The 27,314-nt window shown below is 45.5% G+C and overlaps 1 protein-coding gene across 1 annotated transcript in view; it reads right to left on the reverse strand.

The window, feature by feature from the left end:
• Positions 1-5,182: 5,182 nt before the first annotated feature.
• NIBAN1 (niban apoptosis regulator 1) overlaps positions 5,183-27,314 on the reverse strand; it is a 127,166-nt gene continuing 105,034 nt past the window's right edge. Inside the window, exons 7-14 of the mRNA XM_081112135.1 lie at positions 26,782-26,886; positions 26,308-26,470; positions 23,316-23,503; positions 19,649-19,810; positions 17,507-17,617; positions 15,049-15,156; positions 10,494-10,605; positions 5,183-7,311 (exon numbers count right to left, since the gene is read on the reverse strand). Of these exons, the coding sequence (XP_080968261.1) occupies positions 6,221-7,311; positions 10,494-10,605; positions 15,049-15,156; positions 17,507-17,617; positions 19,649-19,810; positions 23,316-23,503; positions 26,308-26,470; positions 26,782-26,886 (2,040 nt within the window). The 3' untranslated portion in view covers positions 5,183-6,220. The remainder of the gene's footprint in view (positions 7,312-10,493; positions 10,606-15,048; positions 15,157-17,506; positions 17,618-19,648; positions 19,811-23,315; positions 23,504-26,307; positions 26,471-26,781; positions 26,887-27,314) is intronic.

Raw genomic sequence — 27,314 nt, forward strand, 5'->3', positions numbered from 1 at the left:
AATATTTCATTTAAAGGAGTGTCTCTCCAATTTTTATGGGTTTACTAAATTTTAAAGAGTAATTACGAGATTGTCTTGTTCACAGAGATTTATATAAAATGCTTTGTGTCACCCTAGCGAGTTTGGCTCAGTGGATATAGCGTCGGACTGCGGACTGAAGGGTTCCAGGTTTGATTCCGGTCAAGAGCACATGCCCAGGTTGCAGGCTCGATCCTCAGTAGGGGGCGTGCAGGAGGCAGCAGGTCAGTGATTCTCTCTCATCATTGATGTTTCCATCTCTCCCTCTCCCTTCTTCTCTGAAAGCAATAAAAATATATTTTAAAAAAATATTTAAAAATAAAATAAAATGCTTTGTGTCCATGTGTTTAATCTCATCCCCTTTAACAGAGTCTAGCAATTTTCAGGTGATTTTTACCCACCTAGATAAAGTTTCTATCTGTGGTTTTGATCTGGAAACCACTATTTTTCAAAGAATCAAAAAAATAAAAGGCTTATACATCAAAGGATATTCAGAAGAAAAATTTTAAAGTTAGGCTTTTCAGAGTTCATATAACCAGATGTTGTCCCCCCCTCTCCCCCCCCCCCCCCCGCATGTCATGTTGTGCTTTAATGAGTGTGATCTCGCTCATATCTGTGATTTCTTAAGGCACGTCAAGCAAGCGGTAATGGCCTTAAGTAAATGAAGTTGTCTTTCATAGACCTCCTGGGGGTTTCCTCAGTAGCACATGACTGGAAGTAGAGCCTAGGAGTTCCTCACCCCCCACTGGGCAGTCTGCCAGCACTTGCCATGCCCTGGTGTGTGCCTGGCTCTCCACCTTGGGAAGACAATGCCAGCAAGATGGTCTGGCAGATGCCAAGGCATCATCATCGGAATTCTGGGGAAGAAGATTTGAGTCCAGATCAGAACTTCAAAGGAGCAGCAGAGCCCTGCAGAACAGTACTCATCAAATGGTTATTTTAGGGAACCAATTTTACCTTGGTGACCATTTCTAGTGGCTTTTCCCTTTTGGCTTTATATCACTCTCAATTCTATACAGGCCTAAAGACAGGAGTAAATGCACCCAAAGAATCTCTTTTTAGGATACAGTTATGTGTTAACAAATGCATATAGTCACAGAGCAATCACCATAATCAAGATCTAGAACAGTTCACCCCCCCAAATTCCCTTACATGCCACTCCACAATCAGTCTCCCCAACTTCCCGACCTCCAGCTGCAGGCAACTGATGATCTCTTTTTATCTCTAAATTTGTCCTTTCCCAGAATGTCATATAAAAGGAAGCATATAGTAGGCATCCTTTTTTTTTTTTTTTTGTCTGGCCTTTTCCATTCTGTCTAATTATTTTGAGACTCATCCATGTTACCCTATATGTCAGCAGAGCATTCCTTTTTATTGTTGAGTAGTAATCGATCATATGGACGTACCACAGAACATATGGGTTGTTTTCTAGTTCTTGACAATTATTAACATGGCAACTACAGACACTGGCATACAGGTTTAGTTGTCTCCTCTGAAGACCTCCATCAGTCCCATTCCAGCCATACCACATAAACACGTAATCTAAGAAAAACTACGCTGAAGCAGTTTCAAATCAACCCACTCACCTCCAGTTCCAATCTGATTATTGGCCCTAAACAGAAGTTGTGCGGGAGCCGCTCTGGGAATGGTTCTTGCCCACTGGATGCCTGGTATGGAAGGAGGAGAGGAGTGGTGAAGTTTATGCCACACGGAGTGTCCCAGCTCCCCTGGACTTGATTTCTCCAGTGTTCCTTCCTCTCTTGTCTGAAGCTGTTGGTATAGATAGAATTAAAGCTGAGATTATAGACAAGGTTCATGCCAGGCAAGGAAGTAAATACCTTTTTGCGCTCTCCCTCGCCACGTTCACCCAGCAAATTTGAGGTGTAGCGATCACACCCGCCATGTTCACCTCTGTTTGTCCAGCACCCACTAGAGTGCCTGCATACGATAGAAACACAATCATTATATTTAGGGTGAAGTGGATTCATGGATGAACGAGCAACTGTCAACATTGGTGAGTAAACATTGTGTTGCTTATAAGCATAGAAAGAATGAATGTTTCACTCAGGGTTACCCGCTGAAAATAAATTGGTTTGAACAGCAGTTCAATTACGTCAAGAGTAATTGCCCATTGCTGTACTTAGACATAATCTAATTCCTAGAGAAATAAGCATATGCAGTTTCAAAGCGTAATTACATCTGACATTACTAGTAAGTGATTTCCCTGTGGATTTCTTCCTGATGACAGAAAATTAAAAGTTCCGTAATACAGTGACTGTGACTCACCTTCCGTCTCTGAGGGCTGTTCCTCCCAGCTCAAGTCATGGCATTTGCTAAAAAAGATGAAACCAGCCCAAATCCAAATAAATACGACATCTGGACCCTTCTCCAAGGATGAACATTTTATTGGAATATTGGCACTTGGCAGAGTAAATACATGGTTACAAAGTGTTTTATGTTTATTTGCTTTATATAGTGACCAAAAACAAAATAAAATAATCAGTCTGCAGTGTTGATTTTTTCCTTGAAGTTGCATGCTTCAGAAGGCAAATCCCAACCCTGTTTGTTTATGAGAAAGAGAAGGCACAGGCAGCCACTTTTTCTACCTAGTGAAACGGTATTATTGTTTTAGTCAGTGATGTCCTTCTCTTCCCTGTCATTTAGCACTTATATAATAAAAGCATAGTATGCAAATTGTCCCCTCGACCAGGAGTTGTCCAGGGGCACGGTTGTCCAGGGGAAGGGAGGGAGGCCCCGGTCAGCAGCCGGCAGCCGCTAGGGACCCTACCAGTGCATGAATTTCAGGCACTGGGCCTCTAGTAAAGAAATAAAGTCACCTGTCTGGGAGAATTGTAACCCTAAGAAATCACTGGCTGCAAGCTGCAGGTTACAAAAGCAGGCTTCAGAATCTTCTTAATCAAATGTAGAAGATCAAGCCTCCTGACCTGCAGTTTTTCTCACTCAGCCTCTTTATAAAGCTTTTGGACAAATTGGAATCGTATCCTTGTGGTTCCCCAAATATTTTTTTTAGAATATATTTTATTGATTTCTTACAGAGAGGAAGGGAGAGGGATAGAGAGTTAGAAACATCGATGAGAGAGAAGCATCGATCAGCTGCCTCCTGCACACTCCCTACTGGGGATTGCCCGCAACCAAGGTTCATGCCCTTGATCAGAATTGAACCTGGGACCCTTGAGTCCGCAGGCGGATGGTCTATCCATTGAGCCAAACCGGTTAGGGCCCCAATTTTTTTTTTTTTAAGAGAATTTACTCTCCATAATGCAAGGCACTACTGTCTCAGCTCCAAGCTGCAAAGGAGGAAATGATGAGCTAATTTTTTCTAAGAAAAATATTATTTCTTTGTGAAAGGTCAATAGTAACGTAACTAGTTTAAAGTTACAGAATTTTTGCCAAAAACTGTGTCTTGAGGTTTGATGCCTTCCTAACAGATTTGCCCATGGGAGAGACTCCCAATGCAGCCTGCAGAGAGAGGCTCGCCTGCTGCTGCTCAGAGAAATCACAGCCACCTTGCTCCAATCCGGAAACCACTGGAGCAATACAAAGACTTCCTATTGAAAGCAACAAACGTGCGGTCATCTGAAGTTATCCCATCCAACATGTGAAGATGAATAAGGAATACTTCAAATGCACTCTAGTTTCCTGTTCCATCTAAAAACGGAACAGTCATCCTGCATAGCTCAGTGAGTTTGTCTTTTGTGACATGTGCACAGAAAAATCCTTTGATGGTGTTCTCGAGTGCATCCTCCCACTCAGTGCCCGGTCCCCTGGGGCCCACAGAACGGGTACGGGAGGGCACTGATGCTCATCCGTCCAATGCAGTGGCGTGGACCCTCCTCTAGGATTGGAAAAATGACTCCGCTTTCCAAGGGTTCAAGAAGCCCTGATGAGAGAAAAGGGAGGAAGCCGGGAAGCCCCTGTGTGGTGGTGGCCTGGGCTGGGACCTCCTCCCTCGCCACAGTTCTCCTGGAGAGAAGGTGGTCCCTGGCAGGGCTGGGCGCTGCTCCTTTGGCTCCTTGCCTTGCTGGCCAGGGCATCTGACCAGATGGCCATCTGCCCTTTGGACTTGATTTAAGGGAAGACTCCCCAAGGGCAGAAAGCCCAATTGAAAAAAAAAAAAAAAAAAAGTCTCCCTGCCTGACTGCAAGCGCCAAAAAGCCCCAGCACAGCAGAGCGGTGGGTGTCGGGTGCTCACATGTCCTGAGCAGCCTGCCACAGGCCAGTTCCTGGCTAGGCACTAAGGATATTCATGTGACTTGAGGAGGCAGGGAGCCAGGAGTCCAGGCTGCGTGTTTCTATTCTAGCAGGAAGCGCATAGGATGACTAAACCCTAGTTTCTGTCCTCGAAGAGAAGAGCCCCTGGAAGAGACATAACTTCCATAGTCCATGCTAAATGCAAGGACAAGAGCGAGTGCTGGGTGTTACAGGGCCCAGGGACCTTCTGTATCTGTAAGGAGATCCTTCCTAGCCATGAGGGTCTAAGGCTCTTAGACTCTAAGCACTCCAAGAATGTGGCCATAGGAGACGATGTTGACACTGATTCTCTTTCATCCTTAAAGATCTAGAAATCCAAGAAATTCTTCCTGAGGAGGTGGAGAGGGAGATATTGGAATTCTTGCTTAAATGGTTGAACTCTGGGGCAACTCCTCTAGAGAACTGATATAAACTTACAAGATGATGGTGATCAAAACGAGCTCTTGTGGCAATGTGTTGGGATCTGATATCAAAATCTGTGGAAGTATGAAGATGTGGTACTGGGACTGAAACTTTTAGGAAATAAACTTGTATTTTCTGAAGGACAATAGGACACTCCTTTATTTGATCTTTTGGAGGTCCAGTCCACCTTGAACGTTAACAGTTGTAGGTCACAATGGATTTAGAAGATGTCTGTGTCTATTTCCGCTAACAGTGTAAGTTCTGGGAGAAAAGAACAGATCTTTTTAACCACCGATCTCCAGCACCTGGGACATAATGACCCCAACTTGCTAAGCGACTGAACAAATGATTTCTACTTTTGGCAACATCTTTGAAACCTGATGGTATGTATACCTTGGCATCTCTCTCTCTCTCTCTCTCTCTCTCTCTCTCTCTCTCTCTCTCTCTCTCTCTCCCTTTTTTTCCATCTTTCTTTCTTATTCATTTTTTTCATGTATTCACTTTATTTCCTTCTGAGAGTGAAGCAGGACTGTTTTAATGGAAAGACAGGAAGGTTTCATGCCAACACAGAAAACATCATTTGAAAACAGGTGTTTTCTTAGAGTAAATTCCCTTGGGCCTTTTAATGTATACTGAACAAGGCACCTTATCTTTCCTTCTCTCTCTCTCTCTCTCTCTCTCTCTCTCTCTCTCTCTCTCTCTCTCTGCCTAACACACAGCATGTGGCATAGAGTATCTGTTTCAATAACATGTGTTTAATTGGAAGACTTTATGCCCAATAATTTAGCTAAGCTCTTTCTCTGCACAATTTAAGGCTAATTTGGAATGCTTAAACATGACAGGGAAATTTTCATCTGAATTTCCTCAAGAGGTGATTAATGAATAAGAATTAACAAATCAATTGACAAGACATTGAGAGCAGATTTAGTACCAGGCCCAGACAGTTGCACAGACCACCGCCTTCCTCTGTTCCTGCCCAGCCTCCCCGAGCTCTCAGGCCCTGTGGGGGCTGCCCACAGCGGTGGTGCCTGTGCCCTCCACCTACCCTTTCCTGCAGCCTGACCGTGGGCAAAGGCCAAGTCCTTAAGAGACAGAGGAGTCCATATAGTGTAGTGGGATTTACAGCCTAGATCTGCATTCTTACAAAGAATGGAAAAGCCTTAAAGTGCATTAGAAGACACTGCAGAGTGTATTGAAAACCATGCTTCTACTGTGTTCTCTGTCCTCAATGCGATCCCCACTCTCTCCCCCGGACGTCTCTCACCCCACACCCCCCATTACCTTTGTAATTCCTACGAAAACGCTAAAGCAGGAATTCATGGCAGAACAGCTCAGTTCTACAAGGGTTTGCCTCAATGCTCGTGCCCTGTGTGCATCCCCTCTGATTTCATTCTACAGATTAAGGAAGTAGGTAATACTTTTTTTTTTTTTACTTTTTTGTAACAATCCCATGCACCCCCTAAGTGTACCCATAATTAACCCATAGGCTGCGTTTGTTCATAGAGATACTTTTGCCAAATTGTCCCTTTCACTCCTCCGAGGGCTGCTCTGGGGGACCCTCCCTCGCATCCTCTTCCTGTGGACCTAGGATGTCCGTGTTTGGAGCATTCTCCACCACCCACTGACACTCGTAGACACGGGGACCCTTCATCTCCTCTGCACCCACGCCGGCAGCAGCCTGGGCTGGGCCACTTTTCCCTCCCACCGCGTCTTCCACAGAGACCTGGCTCTCCCTGGGGCCCACGGGGTCAGAGTTTAAAATGCAGCCTCCCTGTGGCACGGCCTTACCGCCTTCATGGGCGTCCCTCCCGGTGGGCTCCCCAGCCTCCGCCTGCTCCTCTGTGGGGCCTGGGCCGCTGGGTCCCTGGCTGAGCCCCCCGCAGGCTGGCTGAGCCCCTGAACATCCCCCTGACTCCACCCCACTGGCCCCGGCCTCGGCCTTGACCTCAGCAGCTGGAGAACAGGCCTCCCTCTCCCCGACTCCACCTTCTTCACTGTCGTCCTGACTGGAGGCAGCTGCTTGAGTGGCCTCCGTGTGGACTTGGGTTGTTTCCTCTTCTTTGTCAATTTCTTGGGGAACAAGGGTCTCCGGGTGTGTATCTTTTTCAGTCTCGAGGGTGGCAGACACCATGGGTACTTCGACGGTCACCGTCAACAAACTTCTGAGCTCCTTCAAGGAGCATGAGGCAGAGAGGGATTGTGGCTCCTGGTGGGTGGCGGCTTCTCTGTCCGCAGGAGTCCCTGCAAACTCCAGCTCTGATGAGCGGGTGCCTCGGGCTCCTGCTGTGTCCTCTGCAGCCACGGGGTTCACGACAGGGTCACCGGTGCCTGAACAACCCCCCTGCGCATCCCCACCTGGGGAAGAAAGACTTTCTCCTTGGGCCACTGGACTAGGGACCCCAGGCTGCTGCTTTCCCTCTGGTTCTGGGAACACGTCGTTACTCGGGGTCTCACCATCGGCCACCCCGAGCAGAATGGCCGAGGCTCTCCGGGCGGGGCTGGCCTGGTTGGACCCCACGGGGGTCTTCAGGTCGGTCAAGCTGGACACGCTCTCACTGGGCAAGGCCATGTTGTCTTCAAACAGGTTGTGTTTCTTCAGGATCGCTGCTTCCTTTATCACTGAGACACCAGAACACAAAACACGACGTTAACGCCCTGCCCCGGCCAAACGGCTTTTCTTGATTTTTTTACCCAGAAGCCAGACTCCCCTCTCAGCTTTTCTGGCTGCCCAGACTTCTCAAGTTCAAATCCCAGCTCACATCCCCGCTCTTCCAGGTAGCCCTCCCTGATGAACACAGCCTCATTCCGAACTCTGGACCTCCGGAATGTTCATTCCTTCACATATTTCATTTACTCAAAGAGCAAACACTGGACACAGACTAGGGGACAGGCTCTGGGAATGCAAAGATGAATAAAACGCGGCCTTGGCTAGCTAGGAGCTCACAATCTGTAATGCCATCACCTGGATCGCGCATGAGGCCCCCGTCACATTTTATTAGCTCTTATCTGTGCGGTTCCAGTCTATCCATGGTGACCGAAATGCCTCCAGGACATTAAGGAGCATGACATACATTTCTCTACGTTTTCCCACAGGCCAGCCCTGAATGTGAACCTGTTCAGTGCAGGTTCTCAGTACTGAACATGTAGAAAGAGCCCTGTTGGCCTGTTGTCTCCAAAATGGATTTGGCTACCTTCGCCCTAGCATCTTTGCTGTAGATGTCTTTGCCACAAGCATTAATGTGTGTGTGTGTGTGTGTGTGTGTGTGTGTGTGTGTGTGTATATATATATATATATATTATTGATTTCAGAGAGGAAGGGAGAGGGAGAGATAGAAACATCAACGATGAGAGAGAATCATTGCTTGGCTGCCTCATGCATGCCCCCCACTGGAGATCGACCACACAACCCAGCATGTGCCCTGACTGGGAATCAAACTGTGACCTCCTGGTTCATAGGTCTACACTCAACCACTGAGTCACCACAGCTGGATGCCACAGCATTTTTGACGAAAACATTTTCGATGCACAACTAAATGGCTGTAAGGCAATTTTGCTGTTAAAAAAAAAGATTAAAAAACTGGTTGACAGTTTGGGTTTTTGTGGTGCTTTGTTTTTATTTTTGTCAGTTTGGTTTCATTTCTCCATTGACAAAAAGGTGGAGAAAATAAATAGTGGTGGTCTTAAAATAGTTAGCATTTTTTCCGGGTGGTGATGATTTTTGCCCCAAGAGGTAGTTGGTTGCTTATCTTGAAACACTGAATTGGGAAGAGAAAGAGAGGCACCAAGGGCCTCTGAGGGCTCAGAGTTGAGCCCACATTTCCCGTAGAACAAGGACAAGACCTTATGTACAATCTACAAAACCATATCAGCTGTTTGCGCAGTATTGCCTTGAATCCATGCACATTTGTAACAAATTCAAATATTTTGTATTTTGCAATGAAGTCTTTCTAATTTGGTTATTCAGTTTTAATATACCTCTTTTATTTGTCATAATTTTATCTTTTTAAAAAAATATATTTTATTGATTTTTCACAGAGAGGAAGGGAGAGGGATAGAGAGTTAGAAACATTGATGAGAGAGAAACATCGATCAGCTGCCTCCTGCACACCTCCTACTGGGAATGTGCCCACAACCCAGGTACATGCCCTTGACCGGAAACAAACCGGGGACCTTTCAGTCCACAGAGCCAAACCGGTTAGGGCATAATAATTTTATCTTTTTTTTTTTTTTACGATAAAATTGCCTATGGCCAATTAGTTATGGGGCAAAAAATAAAATAAAATAAAAAATGGTTGCAGCAAAGATGCTAGGGCAAAACCAACCATGCATTCCAAAATGAGGCTCTCTGCACCCCCAGCTCAGCCTTAGAGGCCTCCAAGGAGGAAGGACAATGATGACGGCAGCAGCTGGCAGTTCTGACACTAGGCCTTTGCTTATGGCTGTGCAGGCTGTGCTACGCCCAACAGTATCACCTCCAAGCGGGGGCTGCTGACATGAGAGACAGGATGGGTCTGCACAGTCAGCATAAGAACTTCCCAGCAGCTAGCAGGAGAGTGTCCTGCGCTCATAAAATCAGCGTATCATGGCACTATTTGGACAGAGAGCAGTCAAGCTCTTTTTCTTTCCTTTTTGTACATAAGGACTTATTTTATTGCGGTTGTTACCATTTTCCTCCCTAGATCAGACAAATTCTTTCTTTTTCATCATTTAAATTTTATTTTTCAATTATAGCTTACATTCAGTATTATTTTGTATTTGTTTTAGGTATACAGCATAGCGCTTAGACATAAGCCTATATTTCACTGTGGACCCCCTCCCTCCCAATATTTCTAGCACCCACACCTGGCCCCACATATAGTTATTACAATATTATTGACTATATTTCCTATGCTGTACTTCACATTCCTGTGACTATTTTGTAATTACCAATTTGTTGGGCTTTTTAAAATTGAATTTATTGGGGGGTAACATTGGTTAATAAAATTATATAGGTTTCAGGGGAAGGTAGCCTTTTTCTAACTCACCCCAAGGTGCCCTAGTGGGCTGGCAGTGGCCTTGACTGTGCCCTTCCCAGTGAGTCCTTCCCTTTACATTCCTATCTCATTCGACCCGCTGTGAGGGGCTACTGTGACCCGGGGCCTGTGCTTGGCCAGCGTTCTTTGTGGAGGGGTTTTGCGATGCTCAACATCCTCCCCCTGGAGATCAGATGTGTTTCGGGCCTACAGTTTTATGGATGACCCTCCATATCTCCATCAACGTTTTCCTAGCCACACTCCTGTGCCGAGCAAGGCCTGCCTCCACAGTGGGCGCTGGAGTCCTGGCAAGCCTCCCAGCGTGCTGTGCCATCACCCTGTGTCCTTTTCTGTCCCACTGAGAGGAGGTGAGGAATGTGCTGGGAGAGTAGCTGCTCCTGGGGTCACCTCCTCCCGCTCTGGGTGGGGTTCTGAGCCTGTGACTAAGAAGAGCCCTTTTCCTCTGCTCTGTCTGGAACAGCTAGAAGAAGACAGCTGTTCATAACTTTAATCTCTCCCAACCTCAGTTTTCTAATCTGAAAACAGAGTTTAAAATGTGCATCTCACAGAGTTCTTATTTGTAATGAAAGAGAATGACTATCTAATGGGCTGGTATAGTGTGCGCTTGCTCAGTCAGGGTTAGTGTCCCTCCTCTGTCTCCCAGCAACATCGATTTCCCCTTCCCTTTTCATACCTGTTGAGCAAGCCCAGCTGGCCATACTGGGCCTCATTTCTGGAGTGCTCCCCTCTCTCCCGAGTTCCCTCTAGCACCAGGTGAACCTCCCTCACCTTTCAGGGTTTCATCAAGGAGCATCTGGTGTAAAATCTCCTCATACACGTTCTCAACATGGATCATGTTGGTGTGATCAGCGAAGATGAACTGCTCGTATTTCTGAAGTTCCTAGAGAGCAAGAGACAGAGGGCAAGGCATGAGATGCAGATATGAAAAGGATGAGTCCCACCCTGGCTGGTGTTGCTCAGTGTTTAGATCGTCGGCCTACCCACTAAAGTGTTTTGGGTTTGATTCCCAGTCAAGGGCACGTACCTGGGTTACAAGTTCATTCCCAGGCCCTGGTCAGGGTGCAGGAGGCAACCAATCAGTGTGTCTCTTTCATATCCATGTCTCTCTCTCTCTCCCCACTCCCTTCCTTCCATTCTAAGAATCAATGGAAAAAATATCTTAGCGTGAGGATTAACAAAACAAAAAAAGAAAGAATGAGTCCCACTCCTGACCCCCTTTGGCACCACTCCTTATGCTGGGTGCACACAAAGGGTAGACCCAGAGATGTGATCATCTCAAGGGGTGTCACTGAGTCCGGGGCCCTCCTTTTTTTCATAACCAAAGTATTTTCTTCTTCCTCTTTAAAAAACATACCAACAGTACTTTCCAAGGTATATGCCACACATAATACAATGCAAACATTTTAAAAGTACAGCTCAGTCCTACCTGGTTTGGCTCAATGGATAGAGCATCAGCCTGCAGACTGAAGGGTCCTGGGTTCGATTCCAATCAAACCCAAGCTGTGGACTCGATCCCCATTAGGGAGTGTGCAGGAGGCAGCCAATCAATGATTCTCTCTCATCATTGATGTTTCTATCTTTTTCTCCCTCTCCCTTCCTCTCTGAAATCAATAAAAATATATTTTTAAAAAATGTACAGCTCAGTGATTTTAAATACATAAATAAACCCATGAAACCAGAAGCCAAATCAAGACAGAGGAGATCACTCCCATGACCTTTCCTAGTCTAATCCTCCAGAGATAAGTACTGATCTGATGTCTATCACAAGAGCTCAGTCCTTCTTGTTCTTGAACTTTATGTGAGTGGAATTGTCCATTCCTTTGGGCTTGTTTCTGAGATTCTTCCATGTTGCTGCGTGTATCCGTAGCTTGTTCCCTTTTATTCATCATATGAATAAACTAAAATTGCTTATCCATACTACTGTCGATGGATACTGAGATTTTTCTCCCGTTTTTTTGACTGTGAGGACTGACTATAAATGTTATGAACCTTCTCGTGCATCATTTTTGTAGATTTAAGGACCTAGTCATCTTGGAAGTGCGACTGCTGGGCCCTGGAGTAGATGTGTGTTTAACTTCATTAGAACGGGGCCCCTTTTCAAGTCGTTGGGATTTCAAGTCAAGGGCTCCTCTTTCCCTCCCTGGCCTGACACTCACCTATTCCCATAAGACAACCCAGGCAGGACGCAAAGTCCTTGAACCCTTCTGCTTCCCAAGGGTCTCCAAATGGCCTGCCTGTTACCAGCTTGAGGACGGAGCAGGGATCAAAGAGCACCAATTGCATCCCAGGGATTAACTCAGGTCCTTGCACCCAATGGTGCTGGAAAAGGGCTCCCGACATGTGGCTTTGAGAGCCGGGACTTAGAGTGGGATTTGACCTCTTTTGCCTGAAGGGGCAGGATTTACAGCAGACGTCAGGAGTCACCACATTCAGACAACTCTCGGTGCTAGGACTTGGGGATCTGGAGTAACCCAGGACCAGCTCATAGCGGGTTCTCATGGGGTCCCTTTATATGTACCCTAGAGGAAAGGCAAGGGATTGAGAGACAGGAACTTCCATGACTCTGAGAGGGTCCGAGAGACACACAGACAAGGATGGATAGTAGGAGCACTACCCAGGAGCCCGGACGCTGCCCTGGACCGGCTGTGGGACCCCGGGCAAGCATCGTCACCGCTCTGCACCCCTCTCTTCCTCTGTGAAATGAGGGGTCTGGGCTCATGACTGCTGCACCCTTTCATGTCCCCACGTGGTCTCCCACTCCTTGTTCCCCTGTTGTTACTCATCCCTCGGGACTGGACAAAAGCAGGACTCTGCAACCCTCCTTGACCCCACAAGCAAAGTAGGGCAACCTCTTTGGAATTCAGCCATGAGGAACTCTTTCTATGAGGCTACTGCTGTGCCCATGACACGGCATACCATGTGCCTGCCTCCTGCCTCTAGGCTGTGAACCCCAACAAGCAGGGGCACAGGCCTGGCCCAGCGCCCAGATCATATCTGATACATATTTAACATATGTTTGCTGAATAAACAGGAGACCTTTAAAATTTCAGCCAGCTACATAATACTGTGGAAAGGAATAATTTCTAGGGACATTTATACTGTCATGACAATCTGCCATGACGTGTCCAGCTTTACAAAACAGGGACTCGATCTTCCATATTAAAAAGATTGAACAGTGACATATGTTTAATTCCCTGGATCAATTAAATTGAATCCCTGCAGGTGGGACTTGGGGAACCATAACTTTTTTAAAGTTTCCCAGGTCATCCCAACATGTGTCTTGATTTTAGTACCACAGATCTGGGAAGCTTCAACTTTAAGAGCCAAAGGAAATAAGATAAAGAATTCTTCTCTGAAGCTATACCCCCTGATGTATCTGTTCTGCAAATCCAGATTTTTAAAAATCTCTCGACACCAATACTCTATCCTTCATTACGGAAAACCTTGGGTGACAGGTCCTTTGGAAACCAGTCTCTCTTGATTGAAAAATCACAAGAGCCTGTTACAAATTGGGTATCACTGGGCTGGCGTTTGGAAAGAGGGGGGCAGGTGGAAGGGAGGCTTGTCTTGCCCTTCACCTTTCACCTTTTCTGGAGGCTCTGAGGCCCCCAGACCGTCTTTGGGATTAGAAAAGGAAAACACGCTCACCAGGAAGTCTGTGTGCAGACACGTCCACGGGCGGGCTGAGTCACCCTGCGGCGGCTGCACTTTCCACCCCCGTGGGCCACGGGACAGCCATACAGACAGATTCTTTACCCCTCAGCACATCCCTTTCTATGAAAGAAATACACCCCCACAAAGAAATGCCCGGAACTAGATATGCTTATGACACTTGGAAGAAAAACAGCATGTAGAGAATATAAAAATGACTGAAGAAACTGCTTCAGTCAAATAACTCATGGGGAGGAGTCTAATGCTCCAATGCTTGGAGACTCTCTAAGCTGCCAAAAGGCCCTTTTTAAATTCAAAACGCTCTTTGTCATTTGCTCCAAGAGGCAGCAGGCCTTGAAAATGTCCAGGCTCGTAGATCATTTCTGAAATGGCCAAGTAGTGATAGCAGTATTTGCCTTTTTCCCAGAGTATCACATGTTACCAGGGAGTGTGAGCTGGGTGTGGACTCTGCTGGTGACCAGCTCTGTGATTTGGGGCCCTCTACTTAACCCTCAGGTCTCCTCATCGCTACAACCAGCGTATAAATAGCACCTCCTCCTAGGGCTGTCCTGAGAATCACTGAGCTAATCCATGCAAAGTGCTTAACACGGTGCCTCGCACGTGGTAAGCACTCATCAAATGTTAATTGCCTCATGCTAGTCTTCTCAATATTTTTTAAAGTGTATTTTTATTTTTTAAAAAATATATTTTCATTGATTTCAGAGAGGAAGGGAGAGTGATAGAAACATCAGTGATGGGAGAGAATCATCAACCGACTGCCTCCTTCATGCTCCTCACTGGAGATTGAGCCTATAAACCTGGGCATGTGCCCTGACAGGGAATAGAATCTATGAGTCCTCTGGCTCATAGGTTGATGCTCAACCACTGGCCGGGCAAGTCTTCTCAATCTTAAGATGACTACCACAAGATATTGCTAGCTCCATTTTTTTTTACAAGAGGAAATCTCAGCCAAGAGAGAGAAAAAGTGACTTGCCCAAGGTCTGAGAGCCAGGACTTGAACCCAGAACTTGCCCCAGCCTCCAGAGTCTGCTCTTCCATTTCTCTGCTCTGCCGACTAAGTCACACTTCACAATCATGGCAGTCTCGGGTTGCCTGGGGCTCCTAACAGCTTTAAATGATTTGTTTCATGGATTTCACTAAACAAATGTTACTGGATTCAACAGAGCAAATATCCTCCTGTAATCAATCATGTTACTTCAGATCTTTTCCTGGAGGTAGTGGCCAAGTTTCAGGGGACACGTTGGACCTAGGAGTCATTCTATAATGAGGGACATCTGGTATTCTCAGGTGTTCTATGGCAACCCTTAGCTTGGCTCAAACTCAGATCATTACCCTTTGAGATTTTTGTCTGGTCCAGGGCTCGGCAAATCCTGCTGAGTTTTGTAGATAAAGTTATGCTGAAACACAGATGTGCCCATTTGTCTACGTAGAGTCTGTGGCTGCTTTGGAGCAGAGCTGGGTAATTTCAACAGAAATAGTATGGCCCATGAAGCCCAAAATATTTACTATTGGACCATTGACAGAAAAAGTTTGCCAACCCCTCCTACCGTTTGCAAGCACATCGCGGCCAAAATAAGTAAATAAATAAGCCGTGCTTGAACTTCACCGGCCATAGGAGCAGGCTCTGTGGAGGAACCCAGCCAGCCCTTACTGGTTTGCAGGTGGACGCCAGGGCCTTCTGCACGGTGGGAAGTGTGATTTGAACGAGTGCCTCTTGAAATATCCTCTTCCGGATGGTGCTGCTGTCATAATCATATTGCTGTCGATACACAGAGAGAAACATATGCTAAACAGCAACACTGCAATCTGTTAACTTTCCCTTCAGCAAAAACCTCAGCCACCCACTTCATCGCCTTCTCCCCTCCCCCTAATTTCTAAGGACCCCTGTGGCATTTCCAAGGTCTCATTTCCTTTCTATGCAATTCTCTCACACTCCAGGTGGAGGTCATGACCCATCTTACCCTCCCCTCTTACAGATATGGAAACTGAGGCAAGATCAAAACAGCAACTCCTGCCGTATAAAGAAGTTGGGGAGAGAACCAGGGGGGTGAATTTATGCTTTGTCACCCCCTATCCTGGGTGGGTCCTTGGGAGTGATGGTCATCTCCTTCTTTCATTCTACATCCTAAAAGCAGGATTTGTGGGTTGTAGTGGTTTCCACAAGGAAAGAGAGAGTCTGGCTCATAGCTACATTAACACCGTGGCATGTTAACCAAAGAAGTTTGGTATCTAGAACAAGAAAGGTGATGATTCACTTTGTAAAGCAAGGATCATCCAAACCGAGAGACCAGAGTTTGGTTTTAGATGTCACTTTAAGGGAATAATAGACAAACTGGAGCACAGTCACAGGCATGTGAGCAGAATGGTCAGGCCAAAGAAGGAATGGTGAAGGACAGGGGTCCTCAAACTTTTTAAACAGGGGGCCAGTTCACTGTCCCTCAGACCGTTGGAGGGCCGGACTATAGTTTAAAAAAAAAAACTATGAACAAATTCCTATGCACACTGCACATATCTTATTTTGAAGTAAAAAAAAAAAAAGGGGAACAAATACAATATTTGTATTTGCCTGTGGCCCGCGGGCCATAGTTTGAGGACCCCTGGTGAAGGAGATGAAGACATTTATACCGGAGGTAGTGACTTCGGGATAAATTACAGCTCTATTCAAACAAGGAAAGGCTGCCAGGTGGAAGAAGGAACTTAACAAAGAGGGTAGAGCTAAATGGATGGCCGCTGAGAACTTTGGCTTTATATCAGGAAGCATGTTCTTGCCCTTAAGCATGTCCAGAGAAGAAAGGGACTGTTCAGAGAGGTATAAAGTGTCCTGATACTGGAGGTGATACTGACATTGATATCTTTTCTTCCTCAACTTCAAGTTCATTATTATTTGTGTTCCCGTGATAAATATTGCTTTTAATTTCAATAATTTGGTTGCCAGAGTCTCCTACTGCCTGTGACACCTCAACATCAGGTCTGAAATTCAGGGACCCCTCCCAGGCTCTGAGGAACTTCGATCTGCTGCTCCAAGCACTGTTTAGGGCAACAATTTCAACTTTTTTCATCTTGTGGCACACATAAACGAATTACTAAAATTCTGTGGCACGCCAAAAAAAATATTTTTGCTGATCTGAAAATTGATATAACTGATTAATTCACGCTGGATGGCTATTGTTGTGTTGGTTGTTGTCATTTTTTTATTTGACAATTTAAGGGAAAAGAGGTCAGTGCCCCTGATTAAATAGTCAGGTATTGCATGTTTGAAAAATTCTTGTGGCTCACCTGTTGAAAATCACTGGTGTAGGGCAAGGAGGAAGTAAAAAATTAATGCGTTAGTTTTAAGGGTAATTTAAGCTCTAGGGTCACCATTGACTAGCCTGTTGAGCTTAAGTAAGTCGCGTTAGCTCTTAGAGAGTCAGTTTCCTCATCTCTACAATGGGAACACATTCTAATTATCTCACAAGTTCTAGTGAAGATCAAATGAAACATAATAGGTTTAAACAAGCTTTAAAAATACAGCACATATATGTAAACTATTGTTACAACTATTTTGACACATACTTAAGCATTAAACACATTAAAAATGGAACAATTTAATGTGCCAACCTCTCTCTCTCTCTCTCTCTCTCTCTCTCTCTCTCTCTCTCTCTCTCTGGCAGGTATCTTTTTCTTGGAGTATATTTCCTTTGCCATGAGGTGCCGATTTTTCTAAAATATGCTGCCTAATTACAATGGAAACTATTTGAAGAAATAGGCGGTGCCTTGCCTATATTTATATTCCATGCAATACCCATCACAATGGTTTGCTTATAGTGGACAGCCAATAAATATCAAATCCAGTTGCTTTAAAAGTAAACTAGGACATGTCTCTCCAGCTGACGGGCAACAATGGTGAGGACCTGTGATCTCTAAATTAGCCACTAGATGGCAGGAGAGGCATGAAAGTCATGCTGGGGGAACAGCTGGTACCTAATAGTCCCTGGAACCCCAGGAAGGAAAGATGGGAAAGATGAGAAAGAAAAGGGGGCGAGTAAAAGAACTTGGTATTTTCCAGTTAAAGAGAAGCAGGGGCCACAGTCTTGCTTTACGCTTCCCACATGAAAAAGGGGTTTTACCTTTAGGACGCGGAGCTTCACCTTCTCAATGGCGATGGCTGTTTTAGAGGCCTCTCCTTGGAGATGCGGGGAAAGCAATTGTTCAAAAGTGAACACTGCGTTCTCCATGAGCTAGAAACCAAGGCAACACAGAAACAGCACGGTCAGAGGCGGGGGCACCACCACAGGTCCGCCCAAGTCAGCTGCAGAGAAGGGAGGGGGTGACCACCTCTTATTTTACAGATTTCCCAGGGGTGAGTCCTCACCCCACCGTCTGAACTGTGAAGTAAATAGGCACATGGCCACAGTGGGATCAGTAAGAGACCGGGACACACACACACACACACACACACACACACACTTGCGTGTATCTATATACATGTATGCATCCTTTCTTCTCATCTCTTTCTACCCTGAACGGGAAACCCCAAGACGATGTAGGATTAAAATTACTTCCATCTCCGGTGGCCACCCCCTTCTTCTAATCTCTGATACCTGCAGCCAGGGCTTACCAAGATGAGGTGGGAGTCACCTCCAATTATTTTTGGCTGCTTTAACTCTACACATACAAGTTCAGGTGGATGTAAGCTACCCAGCATCTCTCTCTCCACCTCCCATCCATCTCCTCACACCTCCGCCAGGATGGGAAGGGAGGCAGGGTGAGGGCTTGGGGCAGACCTTGGCTGGCACGGTTACGGGTTAGGAAACAGAAGCAGCTCAGATTTCGTATTCTCTGCCCTCGTGTCCCTGTAAGCTCCACCAGGTTCAGTATTATCACAGGGACTCTATCAAACGATCGCCCAATTTTGTTCCTTGTCCATTTTTAATCTCTCACAAGTCAGAGGTTAGGTAATAAGATGTGTCACTTAATCCTGCCTATATTTTTAAGGAAAAAATAATAAAAAGCTCTTTTCTTTTCCAAGCCTGTAATTCCCATGGCATTCAACCCGTATCTTTCTCAGCGCATTCTCCACATGGGAGTGAATTTATCTAAGACTCTGTCTCCCTATGAGTTCCCTAAAGTGGGATCTGGCAGAGTGTTCAGCCCCATAAGCTGCCCTGGAAAAACAGAATTGTGCTCTTACGGCTTCAATGAGCACACCCTCTCTTCATTGATGAATCACAATACTATGAAAGAGTCTGTGCTATTCATTCCTGTTCCTCATAGGGAAACAAGGAGCCTATCAAATAAACACAAGAAATCCAAAAAGGAAGCTATGAGTGACTGATTGGTTCTAGGTTAGGGGATTAATTGAAGCCAGTGGATTTCAATCCTGGACACATATTAGAAGCAGTGGAAATGAGTAGGGGAAATCTTTAAAAATTATTAAAATATAGCCCTGGCCAGTTTGGCTCAGTTGGTTGGGTGTCGTCCCATGCACCGAAAGGTTGCTGGTTCAATTCCCTGTCAGGGCACATGCCCAGGCTGCAGGCTCCAGCCTCAGTAGGGGACATGCCAGAGGCAGCCAATCCATGTTTCTCTCTCACATTGATCTTTCTCTCTCTCTCTCCTGCTCTAAAAATCAATAAAAATATATGTTTAAAATTATTAAATTATTTTTAACATTATTTTTAAATATTGAAATTTTAAAAATTATTGAATTATAGATAGATATACTTTTAATAACTAGAAAATAATTAAATATATATATATATATATATATATATATATATACTCAGACTCACTGGAGGTGGGGCCTAGGCACCAGTATTTCTTAAAAGCTCCCCAGGTGATTCTAATGTGCAGCCACGGTTAGAAGCACTGATTTGACAAACCAAGTAATTTTTTTATGTGCCTCAGGCATGAAACAGCTCTGGCCACCGACACAGGCATCAAGCTAGGATGAACTAAGGACTGTACATCTGCTTTGCCCCTGATTGATATAAGAGCAACACCACCAATCAGGTGTCTCCTTGCCCATTGCCAGGGGGTTGATAAACCAAGTAGTTATTCATTAATGCCACTTTATTTCCCTGGATGTTTCTACTCCATGGTGTTCTACTCTATGACATGGAGGGAAGATGAAGACAGCTAGAAGCACAGATACGATGACAAAGGCAATGGCCATGCTTCCTGGCTGCAAGCACGCCAGTCCCATCTGCCTGAGCTTGCTTCCCTGCTGGCTCCGTCCTCATCCCCAGGAGGCCCCTGTGGGCACCCACCTCTTGCATGTAGTTCTGTGTCCGCTGCACCACCAGATCCACGTGGGGGAATCTGAAGCGGCTCTTGAGATCCTGCAAGCGCTCCTGGAGCAGGTTGACTTTGATATAACAAGGTTCCATCTTCACGGAATCCAGTGGGAGATTCATAAGACGGTCCAGATGCTGCGTTTGGGTGAAGGAAAAAAATTAAACCATTCAGACTTAGGAACAATATTACACAATCCTACATAACAAAAGCCTAATATGCTAAGTGTCTGACTGTTCAACCATTTGACCAGTCGCTATGATGTGCACTGACCACCAGAGGGCAGATGCTCTGACCGGTAGGTTAGCTGGCTGCTGGGGTCATGCTGATTGGGACTAGGTGAGAGGGGCCAGACACACCCTGGAGCCCTCCCATGATTCCTCCCCGGCCCCTATGTTGCACCAGTGGGGTCCCTCGGCCTGGCCTGCACCCTCTTGCAATCCGGGACCCCTTGGGGGATGTCGGGGCCTCTAGTATTCTGTAAATTCCAAACAATCAATGTATGTCTTTAGCGTGAACCACTTCTCAGATCACTACATCTGTGACATCTTCAATTGTCTTCCTTCAGTGGGGCCCTGGGGCAGCTCTGTTGCTAGGAAGAGGCCGGGAGAAGAACCAACTGGCCGATGGGAGGGCCAGGGATGCACTCAGAGCTCCAATCTTCTTATGCTCTTGATGGACTGGTTCCCAACTCCCGCTTCCAGAATTCCAGAGCTAGGCAAGTAGGTCCTTTTGCACGTGGAATTGTTACTGGGCTCATAAGCCCACATAGCCTTCTCTAATGACAGGCAATCCCAGAGAGGTCAGAGTGCCCCCCAAACTCCTGGATGTAAAGCCACAGTCCCCACAGTTTTCTGAGGCTCTGTCAGTGCATAGGGGAGTTCCCTCTGCTGTCGGTTCTCCATGGTGCTAGTGGATAGGGAGCAGGTGGTAGGAAGAGGTCTGGCCTGGGAAAGGTATCCAGTTGTAAAAACTGGGGTTCCTCCTCTTCCTCTAGTTTGCACAAGTGATGACTTGGCCAATGAGGCTTCCAGCAAGAGGATGGCAACAGACCCCATCTCCTAGAGACCCCCAGGGTTATCAACACACTCAGACACTAGGGCTGTTGTTGCCAACAGAATGCATTTTAATTCCCAAGCTTATTTAAAATTAATTTTTAAAATTGAATATGGGAGACCTAGAGTAAACAAGGCAGGTAGAAAATGCTGAAAATGGACACCTAAAGAGATTTGGGGAGTACAGGAGTGAATGTGAATTATATAGGATATGCTGTCTCACTTTCAGGTCACAGAAAAGAGGAAAAATCTCGATTTTGAGATTTCTCTAAGCAGAAATTTAAAGACGGCCCAGCTCTGGCCTGATGGCTTGGCTGGTTGGAGTGTTATCCCTTGCACCAAAGGGTTATGGGTTCAGGGTGCATGTTGGAGGCAACCAATTGATATTTCTCCCTCACATCGATTTCTCTTTCTCTCTTTAAAATCAATAAAAACATATCCTCAGGTGAGAAATAAATAAATAAATAAATAAATAAATAAATAAATAAATCCCATTCTCTTGGTGTTTGTAATGGGAAAATATTACTCCCTTTGAGAAGGGAGTTAGAGAGAGCTCCACTAACGTGGAATTAATTATCAAAACCATGCCGTGGAACTTGCCCCTCGTCACACACTGTGCAATGTGACTGTTTTTAAGACATGTCGATTAGGCAGACAAGAAAGGATTCATGGGTCATTGCTTTGCTCCGAGCAGATTGGCCAAAGTTTAAACAAGTGGTAACACTTGTTTCCGATGGGAATATGAGGAAGAAAGTCCTCTGCCACACACAATGGGCGGCGATGTAAATTTGAAATCCTTTTTGGGGAACGCAAATGGCAGCATCTTACCATGAGGAATGAACCTACCTTTCGACCTAGAAATCCTGTCCTAGGAATCTATCCCATAGAAAGGAAAGCATCAACATGTAAGAATATTTTAATAAGGTTATTTATCATAGCTTTGTTCCATGCCAGCAACATCTGGATGGTTGAATAAATCATACATGACATATTATGCAGCCATTTTAATGAACGACTTGGAGCTACAACAGTTAACTTGGAAATAGTTTCATGAGGCATTTTTGAATAAGAATACTGATAAGCAGTCTATATAACATAATCCCATTTTTCTAAGACCAAGCAATTTAAACAAGTAGCCCATGAATGTGTGTGCTTTATATGCTATAGAACAGCCGTGGGCAAACTACGGCCCGCGGGCCGGATCCGGCCCGTTTGAAATGAATAAAACTATTGGAAAAAAAGACCATACCCTTTTATGTAATGATGTTTACTTTGAATTTATATTAGTTCACACAAACACTCCATCCATGCTTTTGTTCCGGCCCTCCGGTCCAGTTTAAGAACCCATTGTGGCCCTCGAGTCAAAAAGTTTGCCCACCCCTGCTCTAGAAGCATGGGAAAATTACAGAATGGCACAGGCTGAGGTGTGACACTAGATACTTGAGGGAAGGTGGGAGGTGTGGGGGAGGATGGGAAAGTAAAGGCCAGTTTAAAAAGAAGGCTGCGATAAGAAACCTCAGAATATATACAAAATGATCTTGTTTATCTACAATGACATGTATGTATGCACAGAGACATAAGAAAGGAAAAGGGAGAGACGTATCTGATCTTATCCACTGACTTGTACGGATGTCCATCATGTGTCAAGTGTAAAACCAAGTTGGCAAGTCATGTCTGTCAGTGACTGTCACCCTTAAGGGTGCACTGGGGCCTCTGTAGCTCTCCTAGAACACACTGCCCAGAGTTTCTGACTCGGCAGATCTTTGGTGAAGGCCTGATAATTTGCATATTAACAGCCCAGTGCTGCTGCTGCTGCTGCTGATGTAGGGACCACGCTCTGAGAAACGCTGGTTTATGTCATGAATCTCTATTTTTTAGCAACAAACAAATCAACATACAACATTTACATAAATGAGACTGTCTGCATATGTATTTGTATGAACAAGGGAAAAGTATGTGTAAACATATTCTAAGCTACTTGTATTAGTTTATTCAGGGAGTTGGGAGGGGAGGTGGTGTAGGAGCTAAGGGGTGGGCTAGGATTGGGTGGGTATGGGTGATTCATTATTATTTTTGCAACTAGAAACCATCAAGAAAGGAAATCAGGTAGATGGATGGATGAATGGGTTGTTGGATGAATGGAAGACAGACTAGACGAATGGCTGGAAGGGCGGATGAAGGAAGGAAGAAAGAAAAGACTAGATCAGCGGTTCTCAACCTGTGGGTCGCGACCCCTTTGGGGGGTCGAACGGCTCTTTCACAGGGGTCGCCTAAGACCATCGGAATACACATATATAATTACATATTGTTTTTGTGATGAATCACTATGCTTTAATTATGTTCAATTTGTAACAATGAAAATACATCCTGCATATCAGATATTTACATGACGATTCATAACAGGAGCAAAATTATAGTTACAAAGTGGCAACGAAAATAACTTTATGGTTGGGGTCACCACAACATGAGGAACTGTATTATAGGGTTGCGGAATTAGGAAGATTGAGAACCACTGTGCTAGATGAAGGCAGATAAAGCCCCAGGGAAGAGGCAGCCCCACTCCAAACTCCTTGGCTTCCCATCCTACCTCCTTCAGCTGGGCATTGTCTTTGCTGGTCTGAAAGTTCTGGCTAAGTTCATCCACTTCTTTTTCAAAGAGTGAGCGCACTTCACTGAATCCTGAGCTCACCGGTCCCATGAGCTCCTCCAGAATGGACGCCAGGAATGGCTGCACGCTCTCCGCACAGCTTTTCTCCGCGGGCTGGGCCACCATTGCTGCGGTAGGAAATAGCCAGGAAACCGTGGCTTAGGGCGAAAGTGGATTCAAAGGCACTCGACCCAGGCCAGGGCTGGAAGTTGCCCCATAGAGCCATTGAACCGCCAAGGCAAGCTCAAAGGGCAAGACAGACCAGCACAGCGAGGCCTGGGCCGCATTCACCAGAATAGAAAACCATTAGGTGGTTTGAAAATGGAAACAGACTGAATGTCTCCCCACCCCCAAGCTTTCCTCTGCCCTGGGATGAAATGCATTTTTCTGCTTGGTCCCTATAAGCATGCAGTGTTTAATACAAAAAAAAATAAAAAAAAAAAGTCAGACATTGTCAATCATTGTCATTATATACAGGGGTGGGCAAAGTAGGTGTACAGTTGTTCATATGGAAAAATACATAATACAAGAGTAAATAATAATAATACAAAAACAAACTGTGTTTCTCATACTCACAACTGTACACCCACTTTTGCCCACCCCTGTAGACATAGTTTCCTTCTAAAGTCAAAATTTATTAAGGTTTTTTAAAAATTGAGGTATGACATATAACATTATATTAGTTTCAGGTGTACAACATAATGATTATTTGTGTACAACAATTTATAGTTTTAATTAATTTCTCTAAGAGTCAATCAATATAATATAATTCAATTCCCCTCTTGCCTTCTCCAGAGACTTTTAAAAACTCAAGTACAGTCATTTCTTGGGCAAATGGAAACAAATTCCTTTCAGTTTGTCCCCCCCACATCCCATTCCCACCCCCAATTTTTTAAAAAGCATTATTTTTTTGTTCTGATAATCAAGTACAACATGTGCAGTGACAAAAATGTAGAGAGCACAGAAAATCCAAGAGGGTTGGGAAACCCAGCTGGTGTGGTTCAGTGGTTGAGCGTCGGCCTATGAACCAGGAGGTCACAGTTGGTTCCTGGTCAGGGCACGCGCCCGGGTTGTGGGCTCGATCCCCAGTGAAGGGTGTGCAGGAGGCCATGGATTAGTGATTCTCTCTCATTATTGATGTTTCTATCTCTCTCTCCCTCTTCCTCTCTGAAATCAATAAAAATATACTTAAAAATAGAAAGAAAGAAAGGAAAGAAAGAAAGATGGAAAAAATATAACCATGCTCTCACTTCCCAGAGGCAAATGCTGCCCTTTGATTTAGACGAGGAAGAGCATAGTAACGATTCTGCTTTAGGAAGTCTGGCTGGGCCATGAAGATCTGTATTATTATTATTATTTGTTGTTGTTGCTAAGGGCTAAGGCAGTGGTCGGCAAACTGCGGCTCGTGAGCCACATGCGGCTCTTTGGCCCTGAGTGTGGCTCTTCCACAAAATACCACGTGCGGGCGTTCACGTATAGTGCAACTGAAACTTCGTGGCCCATGCGCAGAAGTCGGTATTTTGTGGAAGAGCCACACTCAAGGGGCCAAAGAGCTGCATGTGGCTCGCGAGTCGCAGTTTGCCAACCGAAGGGCTAAGGTAATTCTCATGTTTGGCTAGGTTTGGAATCAGCGATCCCGTGCAGGAAACCTGGGCTGGAAGAGGCCTGAACTCGCTCCATGGACTGGAATGCTAGCTCTGAGGAGTTAGGTAAGTCACATGACCTTGTCATTGCATCACGGAACTGAAGAGGGAAGTACACACTCATCTGAATGGCCAATCCTCCATTTTACAGATGGAAAAATAGAGGCCTGAATATATTAGATGGCTTGACCAAGGTCACGTCCTAATATGCAGAAACAGAACTTCAAGTCTATTTCTTATTGGCACATAACTTGCTTATAGGTTATGTGCCAATAATGGTCACATTCTTATTTCAATTCTCAGAACTAGTTCACAGAAGTATGGAGGGTCATACTGCCTCTTTTTCTGAGAATCTAAGATGACCAATACTATTAATATTATGTATAACTTGTAAATATTTGGGATATGAAATATTAAGCTGATCATAGAATTACTAGGGGGAAAAACCTTTCACCGCAATGGCATGATTCAAATATAAAACAATCTCTGATTTCTAAAAATGACTTGCACCCAGCTGGTGTGGCTCAGTGGTTGAGCGTCAACCTATGAACCAGGAAGTCACGGTTTGATTCCCAGTCAGGGCACATGCCTGGGTTGTGGACTCTATCACCAGTAGGGTGTGTGCAGGAGGCAGCTGATCAATGATTCTCCCTCATCATTAATGTTTCTCTCTCTCTCTCTCTCTCTCTCTCTCTCTCTCTCTGAAATCAGTGCAAATATATTTTAAAAAATAAAATAAAAATGACTTGCTTGATACCCAAATGCAACTTTGTCTGCCAGGAGAATAATGATTTCTTTATCAATTAACTTTGAGAGAAGACATATAATGCATGCCATGGAAATTTCAGAATGATCATGAACATGGGTCATAAGCCAAGAAATGCCCCAACAGGGGAGGTGCAGGTGGTCTCAGAATACACAGCCCCCTCCGCCTCCCACGAGGCAAGACGCCAAGTTTCGTCCCGCTGGTTTCACTAAAGTTTCCAATGGGGAGGGCCAGGCCCTTAACAGCACCTCTAAGCAGGTTCCTATTACAACCCTTACCACTTCTTCCCCATCCCCTCGTTTTAATTCTCCTCTGAAACCATGACTTCTAACTATTCAAATATAAAACAATCTGTGGTTTCTAAAAATGACTTGCACCCAGCTGGTGTGGCTCAGTGGTTGAGCGTTAACCTATGAACCAGGAAGTCATGGTTTGATTCCCGGTCAGGATGCAATGCGGGTGCGATGCAACCCGCAATGCACAGCTTATTTCCTTGGTAGGAACGTGGATAATGTCCACTGACCTCTGATCTTCCCAGTTAGGAAGTTCTTTGAGTTGACGATCTGATCCATGTCTGAACGGATGGTTCCTTCCAGGCCCTTGGTCAGAGCTCTGCATTCCTCCTTCAAGGCACTTAGCCCCTCTGAAACTTGCTGCTGAACCAGGTTGTAGGCCTCCTCGAGGAGCTGCAACAGGGTCAACACATAAATCAGGGCTCTGTGGTGTGTCAGCGCCCGACGGAGTCAAGGACGGGGGGGGGGGGGGGGGGGGGGAGGGCTCATCACAGATGACCACAACATCAACAAAACTGCACACACATTTGTTCGAATGTTTCTTTCCAAGCTAGAGTCTGCTCGGATTAGTCCTCATTTCAGTGAGACTGAGCAGACTCGACGTAGGCCAGGGAAGGAATTAGCTTTTAAACAAGAGAAAGGTTCCCTGAAAAGAGCAGGGGCAGGAATGTGTTTGAGGAGCACCGAGCAGTGCCATCCCTTACCCCGAGCCAGGCCCTCTTCCTGTCATTCTTCTTCCCCTTCATTTTCGGCAGAAGGTCTGCCTGGAGGGTTGGCAGCAGCTCCTCCATCACCATGTGACTCAGGATCTGCCAGCAGAAGAGGAAGACAGCCCCCCGTCCGTTAGTTGGTAACGGCAAACACTGAGCATCACGCCAACCGAAGATGTCACAACTGGCCATCCCCATCGCAGCTGCATTGGGGGCGGGGCCGGGGGGGGGGGGTGTCCTGAGCTACATGAAACCTGCTAGGTTAACAGTTTCACTCTGGGTCAATGAAGACAACCTCAGAGGGCAAACATTCATAAACATCCACAAGGAACTATAACTCCTGCTCATGTTTCCCCATCGGAAAGGACAAATTCCTCAAATCAAACGTCTCCTGTCGGAACACCGGAAGAAGCTAATGCGTTTGGGAAGAGAGGGGACACTTCAGTTCTGGATAAGGGCATCCTTAGGAAAACTGTGGAGGGGACAGGCTTGGTCGTGGTGGCTTGAGTCCTTGTCTGTATCCCCCA

This window comes from Myotis nattereri, assembly GCF_964212035.1.
Source record: "Myotis nattereri genome assembly, chromosome: 18".
In the NCBI taxonomy this organism is placed as follows: domain Eukaryota; kingdom Metazoa; phylum Chordata; class Mammalia; order Chiroptera; family Vespertilionidae; genus Myotis; species Myotis nattereri.